Source organism: Mirounga angustirostris, unplaced genomic scaffold (assembly GCF_029215605.1).
Source record: "Mirounga angustirostris isolate CCGP_5_RB_7025 unplaced genomic scaffold, mMirAng1.0.hap1 SCAF_12, whole genome shotgun sequence".
NCBI lineage: Eukaryota > Metazoa > Chordata > Mammalia > Carnivora > Phocidae > Mirounga > Mirounga angustirostris.
Window position 1 is genome coordinate 46,276,063 of NW_026991720.1, and position 20,455 is coordinate 46,296,517.

The window sequence follows — 20,455 nt, forward strand, 5'->3', positions numbered from 1 at the left end:
CATATTCTGACAACCAGTCAATAAAATTAAAGACATAGTAAGCAACCAAACCCCAATATATTTGGAAATTTAAAATAATTCTACAAATACAGCAAAGAAAAAAATCTTAATAGAAATATGGTATCGAAAGACAAAACACTCCTTATGGGATACAGAAACTTTAAATGCATATATTAAAAATAAAGATTAAACATTAACAAGCTAAGTATACTATTTAGGAAGCTAGACAAATAAAGTGAGACAAAAAATAATAAAGATTATTGCAGAATATAATGAGATAGAAAGAAAAGATAAAAAATAAAAAAACTAAAAGGTGATTTTAAAAGATTTCTAAAATAAGCAAAGTTTGGACAAGATTGATCAAGAAAAACACAAGTAATAAAGAGAACATAATGCAAATGCAGTGGAGATATGAAATACAAATCTTGAGAATACTAGCTTTATACTAACAAAATTATAAGTTCTGTGACATGGATAATTTTCTTAAAGAATATCAATTATAAAAATGACCCCAAATAATATAGAAAACCTACATTCAATTATATCCATTAAGTAATTGCATCTGTAGTAAAAGTTGTACCCTCAAATAGTTAAAGGTCCCAAATGATTTTCTTAATTTATCAGATCTTTTTTTTAATTAAAGATTTTTATTTATTTATTTGGCAGAGAGAGAGAGAGAGCACAAGCAGGGGGAGTGGCAGGCAGAGGGAGAGGGAGAAGCAGGCTCCCCGCTGAGCAGAGAGCCCGACATGGGACTTGATCCCAGGACCCTGGGATCACGACCTGAGCTGAAGGCAGATGCTTAAATGACTGAGCCACCCAGGTGCCCCAAGTTTTATCAAATCTTTAACAAACGAATCATCTCTAACCAATATAGACTATTCCAGATTGGAGGAGAAACAAAGAAGAAAAGGTCCAGAATTTGCTTTATGAATACAATTTTGATTCAAAAACTATACAAGAACATGAAAGTAGGATTATAAGTCAATTTCATTATGACCATAAATGTAAGAATCCTAAAAAAGTATCCTACTGAACATAGCATAATTATTTTAAAATGTTATGACCAAGGGGGGGGGGGGTCTTATGTCAGGAATTTAAGGTAGATAACATATCACTAGTATTCACTACAATAACAATCGAGAGAGAAACCCCATAATCGTTTCAAAAATTAGAACACCAACAATTAATAAAATTCAACATCCATTCATCACAATAGCACTTAGCATACTAGGCATAGAGGGAACTCTCCTAAAAATAGATGATTAAAGGTATCTCTGATACACACATAATAGCCCTCAAATTTAAAAATGAAACATTAGAATAATTTCCTTTAAAGTCAGCAAAAAGATAAGGATGTCTATGAATACTTCTCTTGAACATTATCCTGCAGAGTTTAGCCAGCATAATAAAATAAGACAGATATATAATTGAAAGAAGAAAAAGGCCATCAAGTTTGCTTCATGTAAGAGCAATATGAAGAAATCAGCAGCATTACTATACATAAACAATAACTCATTTTACTGAGCAATAAAATTAAAGACTTCATTTACAACAAAATCTAAAATAATTAGAAAATAACTAAAGACACTAAGGACATAAATAAGAAGAGAGATATTCTATATTCATGTATAGCAATGCTCAATATTACAAATATGTCAATTATCCTACAAATAAATCTATAAATCCAATCCAATTTCAATCAAAATCTCCACGGTGCTTTTCACAAAACCTGGCAAGATGGCCCTAACATCCATATGGAAGAATAAAGCCGAAAGACTAGCCGTAATAATTTTGAGTAAGGAAAAGAATGTAGGAAAACACATCTGACCATCTATCAAGACTTCCATAGTTACAAAAAAGTAAAACACCGCAGGATGGACAAACAGACCAGTAGTACATAGCAGAAACGTCAGGAACTAAATCACACCTATGTGGAGAATCGGTTCCACCTATCCACCCATTCATTATTCACTCATTTATTCCATACTTACATGCTGATTGCCTACTTTGAACTTGGCACTGTACTAGTCCTTGGATATATAAAGTTAAATACATCAGAGGGGCACAGACCTCCCTGCACTCAACTATCTCATCTACAAGAATCAACAGGCAACATAAATAATTATCCTATGGCAGTATAATAGAGATTGTAATACATTCTTTCCGAGAAGTCTGGGGAAAATGATAACTGAACAGAATTTTGAAGGATGGATAGGAGTTCACTAGACTGGGAAAGATGGAGTTTGGTGGGGAAGTAGTGTTGACTGGGGTGGTAGATGACTTAGGCAGGACATTCCAAGAAGAGGAAACAGCACAGCCAAAGGCCAGTGAGGGTGGACTTGGTTTTTGAAAGGCATTCTTTCCTTGCAGGTCATGCAAAAAAGGAGTGATGAATTTTTTTTCTGGATCATCTCCAGTGGATAAGAAATCACATGGGAAATATCTCCATACTTTGGGGTAAAAATGAAAATAAAATATTTAGAAATTTGGAGACTAGCTGTAATGTTTACTTTACGTAGACAAAATAGAAACTAGCCTACTGAATGCTTCAGGAAAAATACAAGATATGCCAGCTACAGATTTTCTAAAATTTCATTTTGCCAATATTTAAAAAAAATATGCATATCAAAATTGCATTTCATGCTTATTAGCCCTGCCCATATTTCCCAACATCTTTTCTTATTGATATATCCCCACTGCCTTCGATCTCATTTCTCCAGCTAAACAAATGCAGACAGACAGTTTTTTGAATAGCAAATAACTTTTCTGTCCCCACAAATACACATTCCCACAGAAATAAAACAAAATGGGGACTGAGGGGAACGTAAAGTTAGTTAAACATTATTTTAGGCCCACTGCCTAATTTCCTCTTTGTGATGGGCCACTGTTTATTTTCATGGCTGATATATTGTTCAATTTTCTTTTGGGTCTACAAGGACAATCGCTAAACAGTAGGCTCTATGTAATGCTGAGGTCACTCTCTGAATGCATTTCATTTGGGGTTGAGTTATGATGGCCACTCTCCCAGTGAAATACCCCATATCTTGAAAAAATCACTGATCAGTTTTTTCCATTCTGTGAAGTTTATTGATTTTCAAGAATATCTTTTCAGAAAAAAAAAAAAAAAACAAAACACTTTGCAAACTCTAGGGCAGTAACTAAAATACCCTAGACAGGAAGAAAATACCCCAGACAGGAAGAATGTCTGTCCAAGGCCATTATACTGGGCATGGTCTGCCTGGAATTCCAAAACCACACCAAAGAGAAAAAGATGATATTACAAGAGATAAGGTATGTTTGACAAATAGCCCAGGAATGGCCACTTAGTAAAAACAAGAGCCAGGGTTGTCAAGAAAAATCTCAGGCGTTTCGCGAGTATCCCCTGACTTGACTCCAAATGAGCAGGATGTTATTTGTCTCACATCTGCTGAATCTGGAAGGCAGTATTCCCTGGTGGTTTCATAACAAGTATGTTTTGATGGGTCAGTGTAGACACCATCCAAGTGTGTAATCAGCTCAGACCAGGTTCTATTTGTGATGCACTACACTTGAGAAACATTGCTTTTCCGCGTCAGTGTACATCCAGGTTTCTGAACGTGGGCACTATGAACATTTTGGGCTGGATAAATCTTTGTCATTGTAGGACGTCTAGCAGCACCCTGGTGTCTCCCCACTAAATGCCAGCAGCACCCCTCGGCTGGCACAACCACAAATGTCTCCAGACTGTGCCAAATGTGCCCCAGGGGGCAAAGTGACCCTGATAGAGAGTTACTGGTATAAACTAAAACCCTATCTCCTCAGTTGGTGATTTTTATTATTTATATTAATAATATAAATAAATATGAGAACTTTATTTTTTTACTTTGATTTGAAAAGGACTCTTCGGGTCAAAGGCAGTTTTGTCTTAGCTGCTTTATATATGCACAGAAGAGGGGGCTGGAGGTGGCTCAAGTCACTGCCAGCTACAAGTCACTGGGCTTGGGGGGGGTCATTGCCCAGAGTTACCCGAAGGGCTGGAGAGCAGGCAGCTTGTCGAGGGTCACCCAGAAGGGTCAGCAGCGCTGGGCCTCCCGCGCTCAGCCAAGGGTCTTTCCTGTCATCTACTGCTTTTCCCATAATCATGTGACACTGAACTCCTGAGAAATTAGGTTAAACTTTGGACTTTTCCCTCTTGCAAGATCAGATGAAATACTGACCTTGAAGTGAACCTTTTCAGATGGGAACGAAACAGCCGGGGGAATCGCTCCGTCTGCGACAGGAGACTGGGCTTCCCTGAGAGGCCTGCTCAGCAGATGTTGCCAGAGACCTGGGTTTCTCCACCAGGGAGAAATCTGGGGGTGAGTGGTGTTCACCCCCAGATCTGTCTATTCAGCAGCCATCCTACTACATTTAAAATAGGATTTAATGTCTAAAACACTGATTGCCACAAAGCTTTTTGGGAATCTCCCCACTGCATAAAGTGAGAGACTCTTGTGCTAACTTCCTCTCGGGTTTATGAGGGTATCAGCACTGACCTTCTTCTCACACTGCCCTGACCCCCACCCCCCGCCCCGGCAAAACCTCCAGGGCTCCTGCATTGTCTAGTGCATGTTTCCTCAACCCCAGCATTATTGACATGGGGGCTGGGTAACTCCTTGTGGTGGGGCCTGGGCTGGGCACTGCAGGATGTTTACCAGCATCTCTGACCTCTACTAGATACCCCAGGAGCACGTCCCAGTTGTGAGGATCAGAAATGTCTCTAGACACTGCCAGATGTCCCCGGGGGAGCAAAACCACTCTGGCTGAAAGCTGCCCAGTAGAAGAAGAGCTCACATTCTTATGTCCCCACGGTCTCTCTTGTACCTGGTAGTGCCTGGCACATAACTGGCCCTCAGTCCATATTTGCTGAATTAAAAAAAAAAAAAAGCCTGTCTAAATAGTTTCCTCTCCTTAGAACTTTGAAAAATACCCAAATAATATGTACAGTGATCATTGGTCCTTTTATTTTTCTCCCCACAAAACACAAAAGGAATATTTCTCTGGACTTAACATGCCAGAATCAGCCATTTAGTCATTTAGAATAGCCCCTTTGAATGTCCTTTGGAATAAAACAAAATATAAAATTAATAACAGCTAAGAACTTGATATGGGTCAGACTCATTAGTACATGATTTACATTTGAGGAGTAGCTTGAACAAGCCACTTCCCTGGTATGTGGCCTAAGCAAGGAGTCCCTCTTGGGTTTGCTGTCAAAATCTATCCTCTTTCCACCAGGCTCTGCTGCTGGAAAGACAGGCAAAAGAGTGGGCAAAAGTGAGCTAACACATTTTTATGAGGTTAAGGAGGATGAGGGAAAGAGAGGGGTTTGCATATGGAAAGCAAAAATGTCTTGTTCCAAAGCAAATGCCCACTGGACTGATAAGAATGCAAAAAGCAATGAGAGGCAGAGAAACTGGAAATGGGCCACATCACCCAGACTGGGCGGTGGTGGTGCTGCCATACCCTGGACAGGTGTCCTGACCATAGCTCCAGGACACACTCAACCTCCTGGACTTCTGGTCCTGGCACCCAGGCTCTCATGGGGTGGGTAGGCATGCATGGAAGGAGCCTGCTGCATGAGCACGCTTGGACACGTGGTGTACCTGGGAAGAGGGTCTACAGAGAGTGGGGGACATAAAAGGGTGTGTTGAGAAACCATTTCGTTTATGTCCAGACCAGGCCACTTTTGAGAGTCACCACACCAGAAGCTGAGACAAGAAGAGTAACCTGGGGCGTGTGTCTCGTCCGCTATCCCCACGTATAAGACACTGGATAGCATGCCCCGCCACACCTCCTGGCCAAATGGGGGATGACAACTGGCCTGGCGCACCTTGATACCATCCATCTCTCTGGCACAGTCTGCTGACCCTGGCAAGGGCCCATAGCTGGAAGGGCTTGAGCACAGCTAACACAAGTGTAACAAGCCACGGCTGAGGGCAGAGTGTGGGGTGTGGTGGGGAGTGCGGAGACAATGGGCCATCTTAGGTAGATAGGGCCATGAGATGTCTCCTGCATGTGCTTTCAACCAATATTCACTGACAGCCTGCTCTGGGCCAGGCCCCGTTCTGGACATGGGGGTGTCTGCAGGACAACAGACACAAATCCCTGCCCCCAGCCCCATGAATGAGTGTTTTCAGCTGAAAAGGGGAAAGCAAGCATACAAGTAAATATGGACCATGCCAGTGGTCAGTGCTATGGAGAAAAGTCAAGCTGATAGGAGGCTGGAGAAGGGAGGGGTGGGGAATAGGAAAGGGATGGAAGGGGATGCATGGGGAAGAGACAGGGAGACAGATGGGGATGGGGAACATGGGGTAAGGTGGGGGTCAAGTGGTTTGCTCTTCAACTTTTAGAACTTTCTGGAGCTCTGCTCTCCATCCATAATCCATATAAGGAAAGAGGAGTGTCCTGCAAGGCCTGGGTAGAGGGAGAGAATTGAGTAGAAGGAGGAAGTGATGTACATGCATGCACATGCACACTGGGAGGACTGAGCTCCCGAGTGGGCTGAGCAGAGAAAATGCTAGGGTCATCAATCTGCTTCCATCTGGCCTACCCCACACGTGAAGTGAGTACCTCTTTCCTCGATGGTCTCCTCCCTGCATCCTGTTCACTTCTGGCTCATTTCTGACTCCAAGTTTTTGCTCATGTCATTGGCATTGCCCAAAACACTCTTGCATTTTTCTACCGCATGTGGTTAATGAGAGAGGAAGAAACAGATGATAGCAAAAAGAAGGAGGAGCATGAAGAAGTAAGGGTAGAAAATAAATATGGAGACACAGAAGGCTAAACACAAAAGCACAAGCTGAGAGAGAGACAAAAAGATGAATAGCAAAATAATAATCGAAGCTAACCTTACTGGGTGCCACAGACCATAAGCGATTTACATGTATTCCTTAAGCCTTACAACACTCCCATTCTACAGATAAGGAAACTGAGGCTGCAAGAACTAAGCTGCTCACCAAAGGTCAAGTTGTAGCTAGGAGGACCAAGCCAGCCACCGCTATGTTATCACTGCGCAAAGTGGGGAAGGAAGGAAGGACAGTTACCCAGATTGTTGGGGCTCTGGAGTTCATTAGCCTGAAGATTTTGAAGCTTAGCCACAAGGTGTTATTAAGGTAGACCATCTCAAAGAGAGCTCTTCTACCTACATGAGAGTGTCTCTTTCAGTCAACTAGATAAACAGATGCAGATGTAAAATGAGTTAAATAAAGGAATTTTTTTTCTGTGTATCAAAGAGTTTTCCTTTCAGAGAGGATCCTGTCAATTCCATAATTTCTTCAACAAATACCTCCTGATTCCCAGTGTGTGCAAGTAATCCCAGAGAATTTAGGATTCAAATGAGCAGTAGCTGCATCTGCATAGTGTTGAAAAGTACACAATTATTGCATGAGATGAAGCATAAATTTAATTGGCTTCCAAAAGTTCTTGTTCCCAGAGCTAACTTTTGTCTTTTCATTTTCCTAGATATGCTTTGTTGAGAAAACAAGGACAGTAGGTAGACACTCAGGCATAGTGCTGGGGAGAGCTTTCTGGAAGAATGGAGTGTAAGTTCTCAACCTGTATAGGGGTGGGAGTTTCTATTTGTTCCTCTTGATGAAGCTCCTGGGGAGAGCCAGGAAAAGGCTTTTTACCTGGGGAAGTAGTCCTCAACCGGGCAGAAAATCTTATTGTGGGGTGAGGCGTTTAGATCTGCTGACAGATTGGAATCTCTCATAGGAGCCCTTAGGCAAGAATGCAGACTGGGCTTAGCGAGGCTTATTTGCTGATAATCGTGAAAATGTGATTATTTGTTCTTTTTAATGAACACTTACTTTATGCCATACATAGTACTCTCAAACCCGAATTACAAATCAAGAGAGTTTCTGAATAAAGCCTATTAGATGTCAGCATAAAGAAAAAATTTGTGGTTTAGGTCTTAATTTTACACTAATTCCAAGCAGATGGCAGGGGGCCTTTGATAAGAGTTTTCTTTGTTTGGTTAATTCAGTGGTGTGTTACTAAAAACCCACTGCTCTATTTATAGCACTGACCAGCTTTTAGAGGATTCCTCTAAAGACCACGCAAAACTCCCACTTAAAATGAGTTGGGGGTGGGGAGAGGGCTGAATGAGGGTGGCAGGGGCGAGGAGTGACAGAGGGAACCACCCCCTCCTGGCCCTGCCACTCATTCTTAAGGACAGTGGCACGAGCAGTACCATTGAAAGCCACAATCAAGGGACACAGAGACTCAAGGGTCTGCTATGTCTCAAAGACGTCTATTTAAAACTCGGAAGAGAAATGCTCTGTCTGGCTTATATATTTTCCTCTAACACCGTGTCTGCTCTCTGCCTTTTCTTCTCTCGATAGCTATGTTAGAAGAGATCACACCAAATAGATACCGACTTTTCAAGCAAACATTGAAAAAGCTGTTGATGGATCCCAGTGATAAATAATTAATACAGATCGTGTTAGCAACAGCACTATTTAAGAAAATTAGTTTTAATTATCTTTTTGTTTCAAATGTCTTTGTTTCCCCTTCAGAGATCTGAGATTAAAAAACTGAAGTCAGTTTTGGAAGTGGCAGTCAACTGAATATGCTTGCGTGTTTTGCACACAAGCTCAGACACAGTATACAGAGGGAGAAGCTATCCCCATGCAAATACATATCTCAGGAAGGGCATAATTCCAATTGCATCTTAAAGCCGGAAGAGTTGGAATTTTCAAGAGGAAGGACGAGAATTTGCAAGTCCAAGAAGATCCCTCCTCCCAATCCATGGTGGTGCATCCACAGGATGCAAAGAATCAGGATTTCCACGCAAAGTCAGAAAAATACTTTCTTAAGGCAAAAAAAATTAATAAGGGTACATACAGAAAACAGAAAAGAGAAAAAGCATAAAGGCTTTCTGTGCTGCCAATCAGACCTGTCCCTCTTCAGCAATGGGAGAAATATCAAGAGCCCTGGCATTGATGAGGATCTATATAATGCAATTCTTCATCCTCATGCTAAATATGGAGGGCTGGATAATTCCATTCCTCGGCTCAATTATAGCATGCAAATGCTCGAGCTGCTCGCTTTCTAAAACCAGCAGCAGGGCAAACAGACCGAACTGACACGAATGTATAGTTAATAGACACATGTTTGTCCTTCATGAAGAACTGGAAAACGACAGAATAAAAGAGGTTTCCCTGGTCACCTCTGACAAAGGGCTTTCTAGTTCCAACAGTTACTCGGGTTACTGGTACTAAAGGAAGGGAGTTTAAAAAAAAAAAGGCAATTCACAATTTGCTGCCCCTGCCTCTTCTTTTCTCCCTGGATCCTTTCATCTCCACTCTCTCCAAATTGTCAGCCCATTTGTTGGGGTAAAACCTCAAACTCCATCTTATCTCGCCTCCACTCAACAGCATCCCTGGCCGGGCAATTTGGCATCAGAATCTCCTCCGGCCCTTCTTGAAATACACGTTAGGTCAAAGGAAATAGGCCATGATTTCTGATGGCAGGCCGTTTTTACAAGTGCTGGTCCGAAATGAAGACAGCAGTGTTTCTAGTTTTTCAACACACATGGCAATCGCCACTAAAGCTCCCTCCGGCTTTCTGCATCTTTTTGCTTGGTCTGGGGAGCAGCCTCAAGGCTGTCGCGGTGCCCCCCTGTACCCGCAGCGCACACAAATCTTCTGGATGGTATCTCCTGTCATCATTTGCTTTCACAGCTGTCTACACATAAACCAAAGGCGTTAGCATCCCTGAAAACAAAGACGAAACACAGACTGTGAAATGGGCAACTGTTATCTGTTGCTCAGAGACAGCAATATTTTTTACAGCTACTCTGCGTGGAAAAGTACTGCTCGACGTTCCCCCAGAAGATCTCTCCCTGCCGGGGACGGGCACGCTCTGCTGTTCGTTCGCTGGACGAGCGATACGAAGAGGAAACAGGCCCAGGGCTCCGGAACTAAGTGAACACACACAGAGGTGTTTCTAGGTGTCAGCAGCAAGCCAACTGCCGTCTGAGGTCTCCAGTTTGACACAAAGCAACAGTGTTACGTGCATGATGCACGTAGCTAGATGTGGAAGCCAAGGAATTTGCTGTCTCATGACTTCACAGTCAAAGACAAGAAGGAAACCGTCACCTGCCCCTTAAGAACAGAAGAAAGAGCGCAGAGGCTTGCTTACCTTAAAGTTGTGGGTCTTCTCGTAGTTGAAGTGGTTGTCGTTGTGCGTGAGGGCGGCCCTTCGGACCAGGGATGAGATCTGTGAACAGGCAAAGAGTTTGAGAGGGGGCCACAGAAAACCACCTCTGACTCCCACCTTCACCCCCAAGGCCACGGCCAGCAGCTCCTGGCGCTTCCGGCCTGGCTTAGGCTTCCGAACCACGGCACACTTTTTCTCATTTTCCAGCCAGCGTTCCTCGGAGAACATAGTGCCCGGACCCCACATCTTTCTAGTGGCCCCTGTGAAGGCTCGGTGCTGTCAGGTTTTGCGAACCGCGGCTAATGTTAGGCTGCAGATCCGAGGCAGCTGCGTCCTGTCTGCGGAGGCCTCCGGCATGTGACCTGGGAGGGCTGGTCTGAGTGATGGAGGGGGCTCTGCCTCTGAATAGGGACGGGCTGTTTTGTGCTATTTCTCCAGGCCGACGTGTGCCTGGAACAATAGCACACATTCATGTGCACAGCAATCCCCACAAGCTGAGGACGCGGTGGAGGTGGCGGGGCAGGCAGCTTTATTCCTCCTGCCACGGGAGAGACCTCTCGTGCGTGCTTGCTTGCACATTTCACACACACACACACACACACACACACACACACACACACACACCAACTAGTTCTGATGTTCAAAGCCTGGGGCTGCATCCAATTATTTTGGGGCTCTGAACCCCATCCTGGGCTGAACTCAAGCGGATTAAACCTTTAGACCCTGATGATTGTTTAATCTCACAGGGATAAAGCCTGCCTCTCTTTAAAAAAAAAAAAAAAAAAAAATCTGCCCTAGCTCTTGAAGCTTAATTTTTATTCTTATGCATGCATTAAATTAGAGCAGTCTGAACACTGAATGGGGCTCAGAAAAAGAGCACAGCATTTTAGCTCTGAGTTTTGTAGGCAGAGTTTCAACATAAGAGGAGGATGTCTTGCTCCAAGACACTCTCCAGTCTCTCTTCTCCCCTCCAACTCTCAACAATCCCCGCACACACATAGACAAGACAATGTTCCTTAACTAAAACCAAAACATCGAAGTTGCCTTTATTTTAAATATGACATCTGCAATGTTCATTCTGTTAGCGGCCAAGCCCGATTCTCCCCATGTTCTTAAAAGCATCATCTGTTTGATGGTCTCCCTTGAGACCAAAGTTTTTGGTCCCAAGTCTCTTCACTGTAGCAGTCTTGGGACTACTCCTGATCTGCTGAAAAGGGTTAATGCAGCTAATGCCAGACAATAAAAGCAATGCTGTTGGAACTAGAAAACGAGGAGGGTGTCGATAGCGGGACCATTATGTGGAGGCACAGTCCACGGGTGCCATCCTGGCTTCTACTGAGACAGGGCCCCACATTCCAGCCCCTGTAAGCAGCTTTGTAAAGAATAATGCAAGGTTGGTGTTTGCCTGTAGAATTTTTTATTCCTGACAATTACCATCATTCCACCTTGGTTCAGAAGTGCATCCTTGCAGATCATCCTTGTTACCTTTGGTGATAATAAGAGCCATTTTTTTTCCTCCCTTTTTTTGAGAGGGGGAGCCAGGAGGGGTCAGAGGGAGAGGGTGAGAGAGTATCTTAAGCAGACACCACACCCTCCACAGAGCCCGATGTGGGGCTGCATCTCATGACCTTGAGACCATGACCTGAGCCGAAACCAAGAATCCGATGCTTAACCGACTGAGCCACCCAGTCTCCCCTAAGAGCCAGTTTTTATACTGAACTGTTAAGCACAATCATTTTATGTTGTGCCAGATGACATTCAGAATATGTTTAATGCATTTACTTTTCAGCTCATGTGTATGAGAAACACATTTACTCCCATTTTTTTGGATGAAGAGATTGAGGCACCGAGAGGTGAGGCAATCTGCCTAAGGACAGCCCATTGGCTTAAGTGGCACAGCCCAGGACTTGAACCCCAAATATCTGCACCCAGCACCCGTGTTCCTCAACACCAAGTAAGCCGAGGTGGTGCCATAGCCTGCTGTTGCGTCCTGCTTTATGTGAAATACTGGCCAGGTCTGCCCCCTCTTCCCATTCTTGCCCCACAGTATCTTCACACATGCATTTTCTGATTGCACTTGTCCCTTTCTATCTTATATTAGAGTGATTTATACCTGTCCCTGCCCTATTGAGAAGTCACTGTGACAGGCTCTATGTCTAATTCACCTCTGTTTTCCCTTCATGAGTATCTAATAAAATTCCTTGCCATAGTAGGCACTGAATAAATTTAAGTTGCCAGAAGTAGCTGTACCTATGGGAAGCGAGCATTGCGGAGGAAACTGTGCAAAGGTGACTTATAGGGTAGGGTCTCCTGCCCATCCTTTGAGCCCCCATCACCATACGTTAGCTTCCAAGGACCAAAACCTCCAAGGATGTGCCTTCCTGATGGGCCCCACCAGACTCCTCCTTCCCATTGCTCAATCATAAAGGACATCTGCCACTCACAGGGGTTGAGTGGAAGCATGGTGTATCTTTGAAAGGCTTGTAATCCTTAGCCTAAAGGCAGAAAGACAGAGAGAAGGAATAGGGTCCCTTCCCAAGCCTTCACTGCTAGCCGGTCCATAGAGACCTTTTGATGGTGAGCCATTCTGTGTAAAATGGACTCTGTGAACTAAACTAGGCTAATTATATGGATGTATGGTTTTAGAATCTAATGACAAAACTCTTTAAACAAAAGTGGGCAAAAAGGGTCTCCTTTTCCTTTTGGTATATGGGTGGTTGAAGACAAGGAAATCTAATGTTTTCTCTTTTGTCTGTGCCTTTACTTGTAACAAGTAATTTTTACTTCTATTTGTGACAGTGGTTTCTTTTTTCAGATATTTGTCCCATAGAATTTATCCAGACACAAGACACATTCAGACACGTGAAGGAACCACACGCTGGTCACTCAAGATGCATCTTGACAAGGAACCAGAAGGGCTGCATTTGAGTGAGCATTACTGTGAGTAGTGGATGACCCCAGATCACCCTCTTACTACAGGAAAAATGATTACAAACATCTCTTGGTAAAATTTCCCTCTTAAAGAACTCCATCACACAGAGTTCTTCTTTACCCAAGTATCTCAAGGACAGCACCTTGGTTTCTTCTATATCCCCCACAATGACTGATGTGTGTTCTCTATACACGGTGGACATTTGATACTTTGTCCTTTCTAACTAAAATTTCTGTCTGACCTATTTTTGTCTACACATTCATTAGAGGAAGCAACTTTCCCTACCTGCTCTGTTTCAATCAGGGATTCTCAACCTTGGAACTACTGACATTTGGGACCAGATGATTCTTTGTCGTGGAGGCTGTCCTGTGCATGGTAGGATATTTAGTGGTGTCCCCTGCCTCTACTCATTGATGCCCCAACTGTAGTAATAAAAAATCTTTCCAGACATTGCCAAGTTTCTCCTCTGGGGCAAAACTGCCCATAGTAGAGAATACCTGGGTTAGATTTTTTTTTTTTAAAGATTTTATTTATTTATTTGACAGAGAGAGAGATAGCGAGAGAGGGAACACAAGCAGGGGGAGTGGGAGAGGGAGAAGCAGGCTTCCTGCTGAGGAGGAAGCCTGATGCGGGGCTCGATCCCAGGACCCTGGGATCATGACCTGAGCCGAAGGCAGACGCTTAACGACTGAGCCACCCAGGTGCCCCTACCTGGGTTAGATTAATAACACAAATCTTTACAGCATGCTTCCTGTGTGCCATGTATTATACTAAGTACTTTACATACATTGACTCATTTACGATTTATAAGGTAGGTACTGTTATAATTATCCCCGCTTTACACATGAGGAAATGGGAACTGAGAGTGTGAGTTGCCCAAGGTCACACAGCTGGTAAGTGGTAGAGCTGAGATTAGAACACAGGTACAACTAACTAGGTCTATGTTTTTTTGTTTTTGTTTTGCTAAGAACAAGTTTATTTTTGATTGTGATTAAATACACATAACACAAAATTTACCATTGGAACCATTTTAAAGTGTAACACTCAGCAATTCAGTGGCATTAGGTACATTCACAATGCTCTGCAATCATTACTACTATCCAGAACATTCCCATCACCCACAATGAGACCCCATACTCAGTAAGCAGTCCCTCCTCATCCCCCTCCCCTTCTGGTCCCTGGCAGCCACTACTCTGCTCTCTCCATGGATTTCCCGGGTCTGAATATTTCATATAAATGGAATCATAAATATCTGGCCTTTTGTGACGGGTTTCTTTCACTTAGGAAAATGTTTTCCAGGTTCATCCGTGCTATAGCATGTCTCACTACTTCACTGATTTTTATTGCTGAATAATAATCCATCGTATGGACATAATCCATTTTGTTGATATACACTTGCACTGTTTTCACCTTTTGGCTATTGTGAGTAGTGCTAACAAGTTTCTGTTTGAACACCTATTTTCAGTTCTTTTGGATATACAGTAAATCTATGCTTTTAATCACCCTGGAAATGGCCTCATTCAAATAATGTCCACATTAAAAAATATCCAGGGGTTAAAGGCCCCAATTACTCTCTTCCCTGCTATTAACCATTAGCAACTCCCAGATTCCCTGGTCTGTTTTTTAAAGAGGAGACTTTTGTTTTCCCTGAGACCTCTTCCAAAGCACGTGCTACTTAAGACACTTTTGGAAGTAGGTGGGGCTATAAATAAATAGTGAAATAAGCTCACCACATCCTTTTTCCTTTTTATAAATAAGGGTTTGGATTCTATTTTTTTATGGCCTCTCACTGTCCTTCTTTCTATGAGGAGGATCCTGAATCCATGAAAGAATCAGGTAACAAGAAGGCCATGGAAGGTTGTCAGATGAAGCCAAGGGGGGCGAGGGTGGGTCAGGGGGCAGACAGATGTGGGAAGACTGAAGCCCACTGGGGGGCTGGTGTGCATGTAAAGTGCCCAGGAGAGAGGGACAGTGGGAGAAAGAGGAATACCCTTCCCTCTGTGCTGACTTTAGTCACCTAGCATCATAAGCCCAGCGGGGACCTCAGAAGTTCATCCAGCCAAGGGCCCCTCTTCACCTGGCTCAGGCAGCCCCACCTCTGGGGACCATGACCTTCTGCCTTATTAGTATCAATTTCTAGAAAAGGTGATTTATCATCAACCTGACATTCTTCCACAGACTTCAAGGAAATTCCACTCTGCATTTAATCCGTCCCTAAAGAGTCTCTCTCCACTATGTCAGCCCCAGCTCTTGTGTTCCTGGGGCCCCTCTTGCTTCTCTGTCCCTTGAGTACGAGTCCCCCTTAGGGGGTGACAGCCTGAGCTATATACCCTGGCTACAAATACTACCCTGCAGCTGTTGCTCGTGGTAGTGTAGGAAATGAAAATCAGTGCTACTCATGCTGGCCAGAGCTCTCGGATAGATGGCTGGTGTTTGGAGGAGGTAGCTCGTGGCTGGGGAACAAAGTTGGCAATGTACCAAATGTCTCATGTGCATTGATCCAATGCTTCTATTTCTAGGATTCTCTTAAGAAGGTTTTCAGACATGGGGCGCCTGGGTGGCTCAGTCAGTTAAGCATCTGGCTCCTGATTTTGGCTCAGGTCATGGCTTCAGGTCATAAGATCGAGCCCCGAGTCAGGCTCCATGCTGGGTGTGAAGTCTGCTTAAGATTCTCTCTCTCTCCCTCTCCCTCTGCCCCTCCCCTGCCCTCTCTCTCTTAAAAAAAAAAAAAGAAAGAAAGATCTTCAGACGAATTAGATAGAAAAGATACATAAAGAGATATTCATCGTAACAATAATATTAAGAAATGAGAAAAGGCTTACACATCCAGGAGAGGGGCGAGGTTAAATTATGGTGTAAACATGTAATGGATTATTACATAAATTAACAAAGATGATTAAAATAACTTTTAATGATGAAGGTATATGTTCCTGATATAATAATGTTCGGTAAGAAGTAGGCTCTTGAACCATATATAGTATGATTCCCACTTTTGTTAATTAGATGACACAGAAAATATCAGAAGAAAACCCACCAGAACATCTCCAGCACACCAAACTGTTGGAGATATGCTTATGTGGTCATCTCTGTGTGAAGTAATTGTAATTGACATTTATTTTCTTCTTTCTTCTTTTCTGTACTTTCTGAGTTTCCTACAATGGTTACTTTCTATTTCATTCATACAAAAATGTGGAGTTTGTAAAAGTACATTATAAAAACTTTGTTGGGTTTAGTGTGCCTAGATAATAAATCCTTAACATCATAGACCACCTTTGAGCTCATCCAGTCCTGCCTGCTATTCTTACAGGTGAGAACTGAAGGTCAGAGAAGTTCATGCTTCGTGCCCCCTCCACTCCCACCCTGTCACAGAGCTGTTCTACAATTAGTCCTAGAATCAGATCCAAGCTCCGGGTTCTCTTGCCTGGGACACTTCTGCACAGCTGGTGCTTCTCACACTGAGGCCAGCCTCGGAACCCCCAGAAGGCTTGTGCGAACACAGACTGCAGGGCCCGAGCCCCAGCATTTCTGGGTCAGTCAGTGGGAGATCATGCCTAAGAATCTGCATCTCTTAACAGGTTTCCAGGTGATGCTGATATTGGTTCCACACTTTAAGGACCCGGTTTGTGCTTTCCACTGAATCTATGGGTCTCAACCTTGATGATATTTAGAATCACCTGGGAGCAAACAAAAGCCACGCTCAAGCTCCATCTATGACCAATTAAATCCAAATTTCTGGGGACGGACCCCAAACTTTAAAAAAAAATCCTCCAGCAGATTCTAATACAGTCCTGGCATTGAAAGCTGCTGTACTAATCTCAAGTGCTTCAATCCAGGGGAACTGTTAGAGAAGACGGAGGTATCCAAGGGCTAAATGCTATGGAACACCCTCCCCTCCCACAAAGGAATCGATACCTCTTCAAACACAAAATGTGATCATGGTTCTATGCCACCCCCCCCCCCCCCACTTCCCACTGTGGTACTTAAAACCTCCATTCTTAAGCTAAAAGCAAAACTCCATACCATGGCCTACAGGGGCCTGTGTAGGCTCCTGCCACCTCTCCAGCCTTGCCTCCCATCCCTTCCCTCCTGTCAGCTTGAGAATTTATAACCATAAATAATTGGTATGCTTTTAAGATTATTGTCCATGACCCCTTCTAGACTGCGAGCTTTAGGACGTCAGGTGCTGTGTGTGCTCTCAGCACAGATAAGAGCCCAGGGTCATACCTCGCACCAGGCACCAAGTTGGCATAAAGCAGGCTCTCGCTAAATTTTGCTGAAGGGATGAATGAATGAATGTCCGTGGCTATAAAGTATCTTGAGGTCAAAGGACCACTGTAGAGGCTTCTCATCATCACTACCTATTTATCTAGTCAATTTACGCTTGTGAATCCCGGATATAAAATCCAGAGGCCATGCACTTTGGGTTTCCTTTTGATGAAGCTGTCAGATCTCTCGTGTCACTGGTTGGGGCCCTGGAAATAGGGAGAACCCGCAGGGTCAGGCCCTAAGGGACACAACCAGGTTTGGCACTGGAATAATATTAAGAGTAGCATCATATATTTGCGGGGTACGTTATATTTTATCTTTCCTCTATGAAGAAGGTAGAGTGGGTGTCATTATTCTCACTTTACAGTTAAGGAAACTGAGGTCCTAACAGGCATGTGCAGGGGAACAGAATCCAGTGTCTTGATTTTCTTCCCATGGGAATCCCTGACACTTGAGTGGTAGCCGATCAGCAGTGGTGGCTGCTAATGACTCACTGACACAAGGATTCAGCTCTCCTCTCAGTGCCTAGGGGCTCCTCAGAAACTTTTACAATGGGGCGCTCCCCAAAGTCCTTCTATGAACACGTCTCCAGTGATTAGCATGGGACCAACGCTAGCTTGGCACTCACGAAAGTTCCGTCGCACGAAAATAAATACCCACCATTTTTGCAGTCTTTCTACTTTCCTTGCCTTCCCTCAGAATGACTCACAATTTTACAAAGAGTCATTGTGTTCTCGTATTTTTCTTAGATCCTCCGTTTACTTCCCAGACATATGCCTGGGCTTCTGGAGTTGGCTGATGAGTCTGGGCTGCATGTTATTTCCGCAAAGCCACAAGACATTAAATCTTGCCCAGAGACACTCAGTAAAATGCTGCAGGCATTTGGTCAGCACAAAATGAAAAATATAAAAATATAGACATGCACACATGTGTATAGTATATATACACACACACACACACATATACATATATGGGATTGGTGGATGGATATGAGGCAGGCATGACGATTTCTGCTGTGGCATCCTATATCTCTATTCCTGTTGGCAAGTGAAAAAACCAGAAATTTTAAGTGAAATAAGCCCAAATTCCTGAATGATAATCAAAGGGATGGTTTTCTTTTATTAATGCCACTAAGCCTAGCCTAATTGTTCCCATGCACTCTGAACACTACCAGTGCCAGATAAATCGTCCTTGCTCCTCCTAAGAACTGCTCTGGTACTGTTTGCTATATTCTCTGCTTGTGGTTTGTAGGCCCGAAAGAGGAGGAAGACAACACAAGGGTGCGGCTGACTTGCAAGCTCATCCCCATGACTGCTAAAGAAAGGAGAGGGAGCGGGGTGGGACCCTGCCCTCTCTCCTGCCCACGTGCAGGTGCGGGTCAGAGCTGCAGAATTCTGGCTTCGTCTGAGTCCATCAAAGCATCGGGGATTGACGGCCGCCCTGGATGACTCCTAAAACTGCCCGTGACCTCCAAAACTGCTGCGCTCTGCTCCAAGGAGAAGGGGCCTTTCTTTCTGATGGCACAACATGCCCGGCTGCCACTCCAATTGTTCTCCAGGGACAGAAGGCTACTCTCGATCCAAGAGACACGAAAGGGCTGAAGGACCAGTCTCGCTGCCTTTTACGACTCATTTCCCTTCATCCACAGCAGTCAGCGTTCACCCCAACCTGAAGGGCCTGTGGGGTCTCTAAAATGGACCCAAGCACCTTGTTTGGAAGCAAAGAAATAATCGGATCTTATGGGGCTGACTGAGTGTGTAAAGTTACCATTGCCCTTCTTCCTGCATCACTTCTCCGGCTGTTTAATGGGGGCGGAGGTCAACGGTTTTGGCTAATTGCTGATGTTTCTCACAGGCACCAAAAATCCTGTGTGTTAAGAGAGAGACTTGGTTGTGTCAAGCATCTCACATATTTCAGCACGTAGCTCTTGTTGCTTTGTTCTTGCGCAGTTTTAAAAAGAGGGAAAAAGAGAGCTATACATCAGTGTCGTCATCCATTTGCTTACACAAGAACTTCAAGACTCTTAGATTTCTTAAATGCCAAGTTTAAAGATGGTCTGGCAGGGTTATTTGTGAGGGAATGGAGCATTTGTTGAATCACGTGCCTTAAAATTGCTTTAGAATATTTTAGGTAACCTTTTGTAAAACTAAAGCCCAGAGAAACAGTACATATTTCAAGGGAGAAGCTGCTATTACAAAGTTCCCAGCAGCGATTTGCCTCCTCTTCTCATACACCATATTCCTTTCCTTTCCTTTGTATTTCCTTGCTGTCCCGTACCTTCCCACTCCGGGCCAAAGAAGTAGGTGCCCAAAATGATTGCCTTATGGGTTTTATTACAAAAGTCAAAGATGCTCAATTTCTGGCTTATGGCGCCCAGCTGTACAGTAGGACCCAAGTGTACTCTCTTACCCTCTCCCCGCCGCTGTCGCTCACTCAGCGGAGCCTGAGAAATTGCCGACAGAGGCTATAGGTTTGCTGAATTACATTTCCTCGTCCTACTGCAGCCTGGCAATCTGCAGAGCAGAATGTGCCAAACAGAGCCTCAAGCTGCCTTCCCACCAAGTTCCTGGGTAAGGCGCACCTTTGTCGAAAGAAAAAAAAATCGAACTGCCCGGCTGTTTTCTGCATGCAAACTCTCCTATGTTGCGAAGGATGAAGACCCCGATTAAATGGCTTTTCAAAATTTCACTAAACATAGCTCAAATCCCCTACTGGGCTCTTACAGTGAGCAATCACCCAAACAGAACAGTCTCTGACGCCATTCACAGCTGTGTGGCTGATACCGCCCAGTAGAGCTCCTGGGGCTATTTATGAACCCAGCGCTTCTGAAATACGGATGCCTGCAAATTCCGAATGTGAATCTCAGTTTATTTCTGGTCTTCTGTATGAGGGGTGACCGGGATCTCCATATTCTACAATTGGTCCTCGAATTTGTATGTTGGCCAGCCTTATGTCAAGTATATAACCCCGTAGCTCCTTCCCAGATGGAATGCCAGAGTATGTGTGGTCATGCGGACACTTCTACCAGTCACTGCCTGTTCTGGGAAGACAGACTGTCATACTGATGTGTAGGCT

The 20,455-nt window shown here is 43.9% G+C and overlaps 1 protein-coding gene across 1 annotated transcript in view; it reads right to left on the bottom strand.

The window, feature by feature from the left end:
• CHN2 (chimerin 2) overlaps positions 1-20,455 on the bottom strand; it is a 295,925-nt gene that overhangs the window by 28,881 nt on the left and 246,589 nt on the right. The window contains exon 7 of the mRNA XM_045864506.3: positions 10,165-10,242. Coding sequence (XP_045720462.1) covers positions 10,165-10,242 — 78 coding nt within the window. The remainder of the gene's footprint in view (positions 1-10,164; positions 10,243-20,455) is intronic.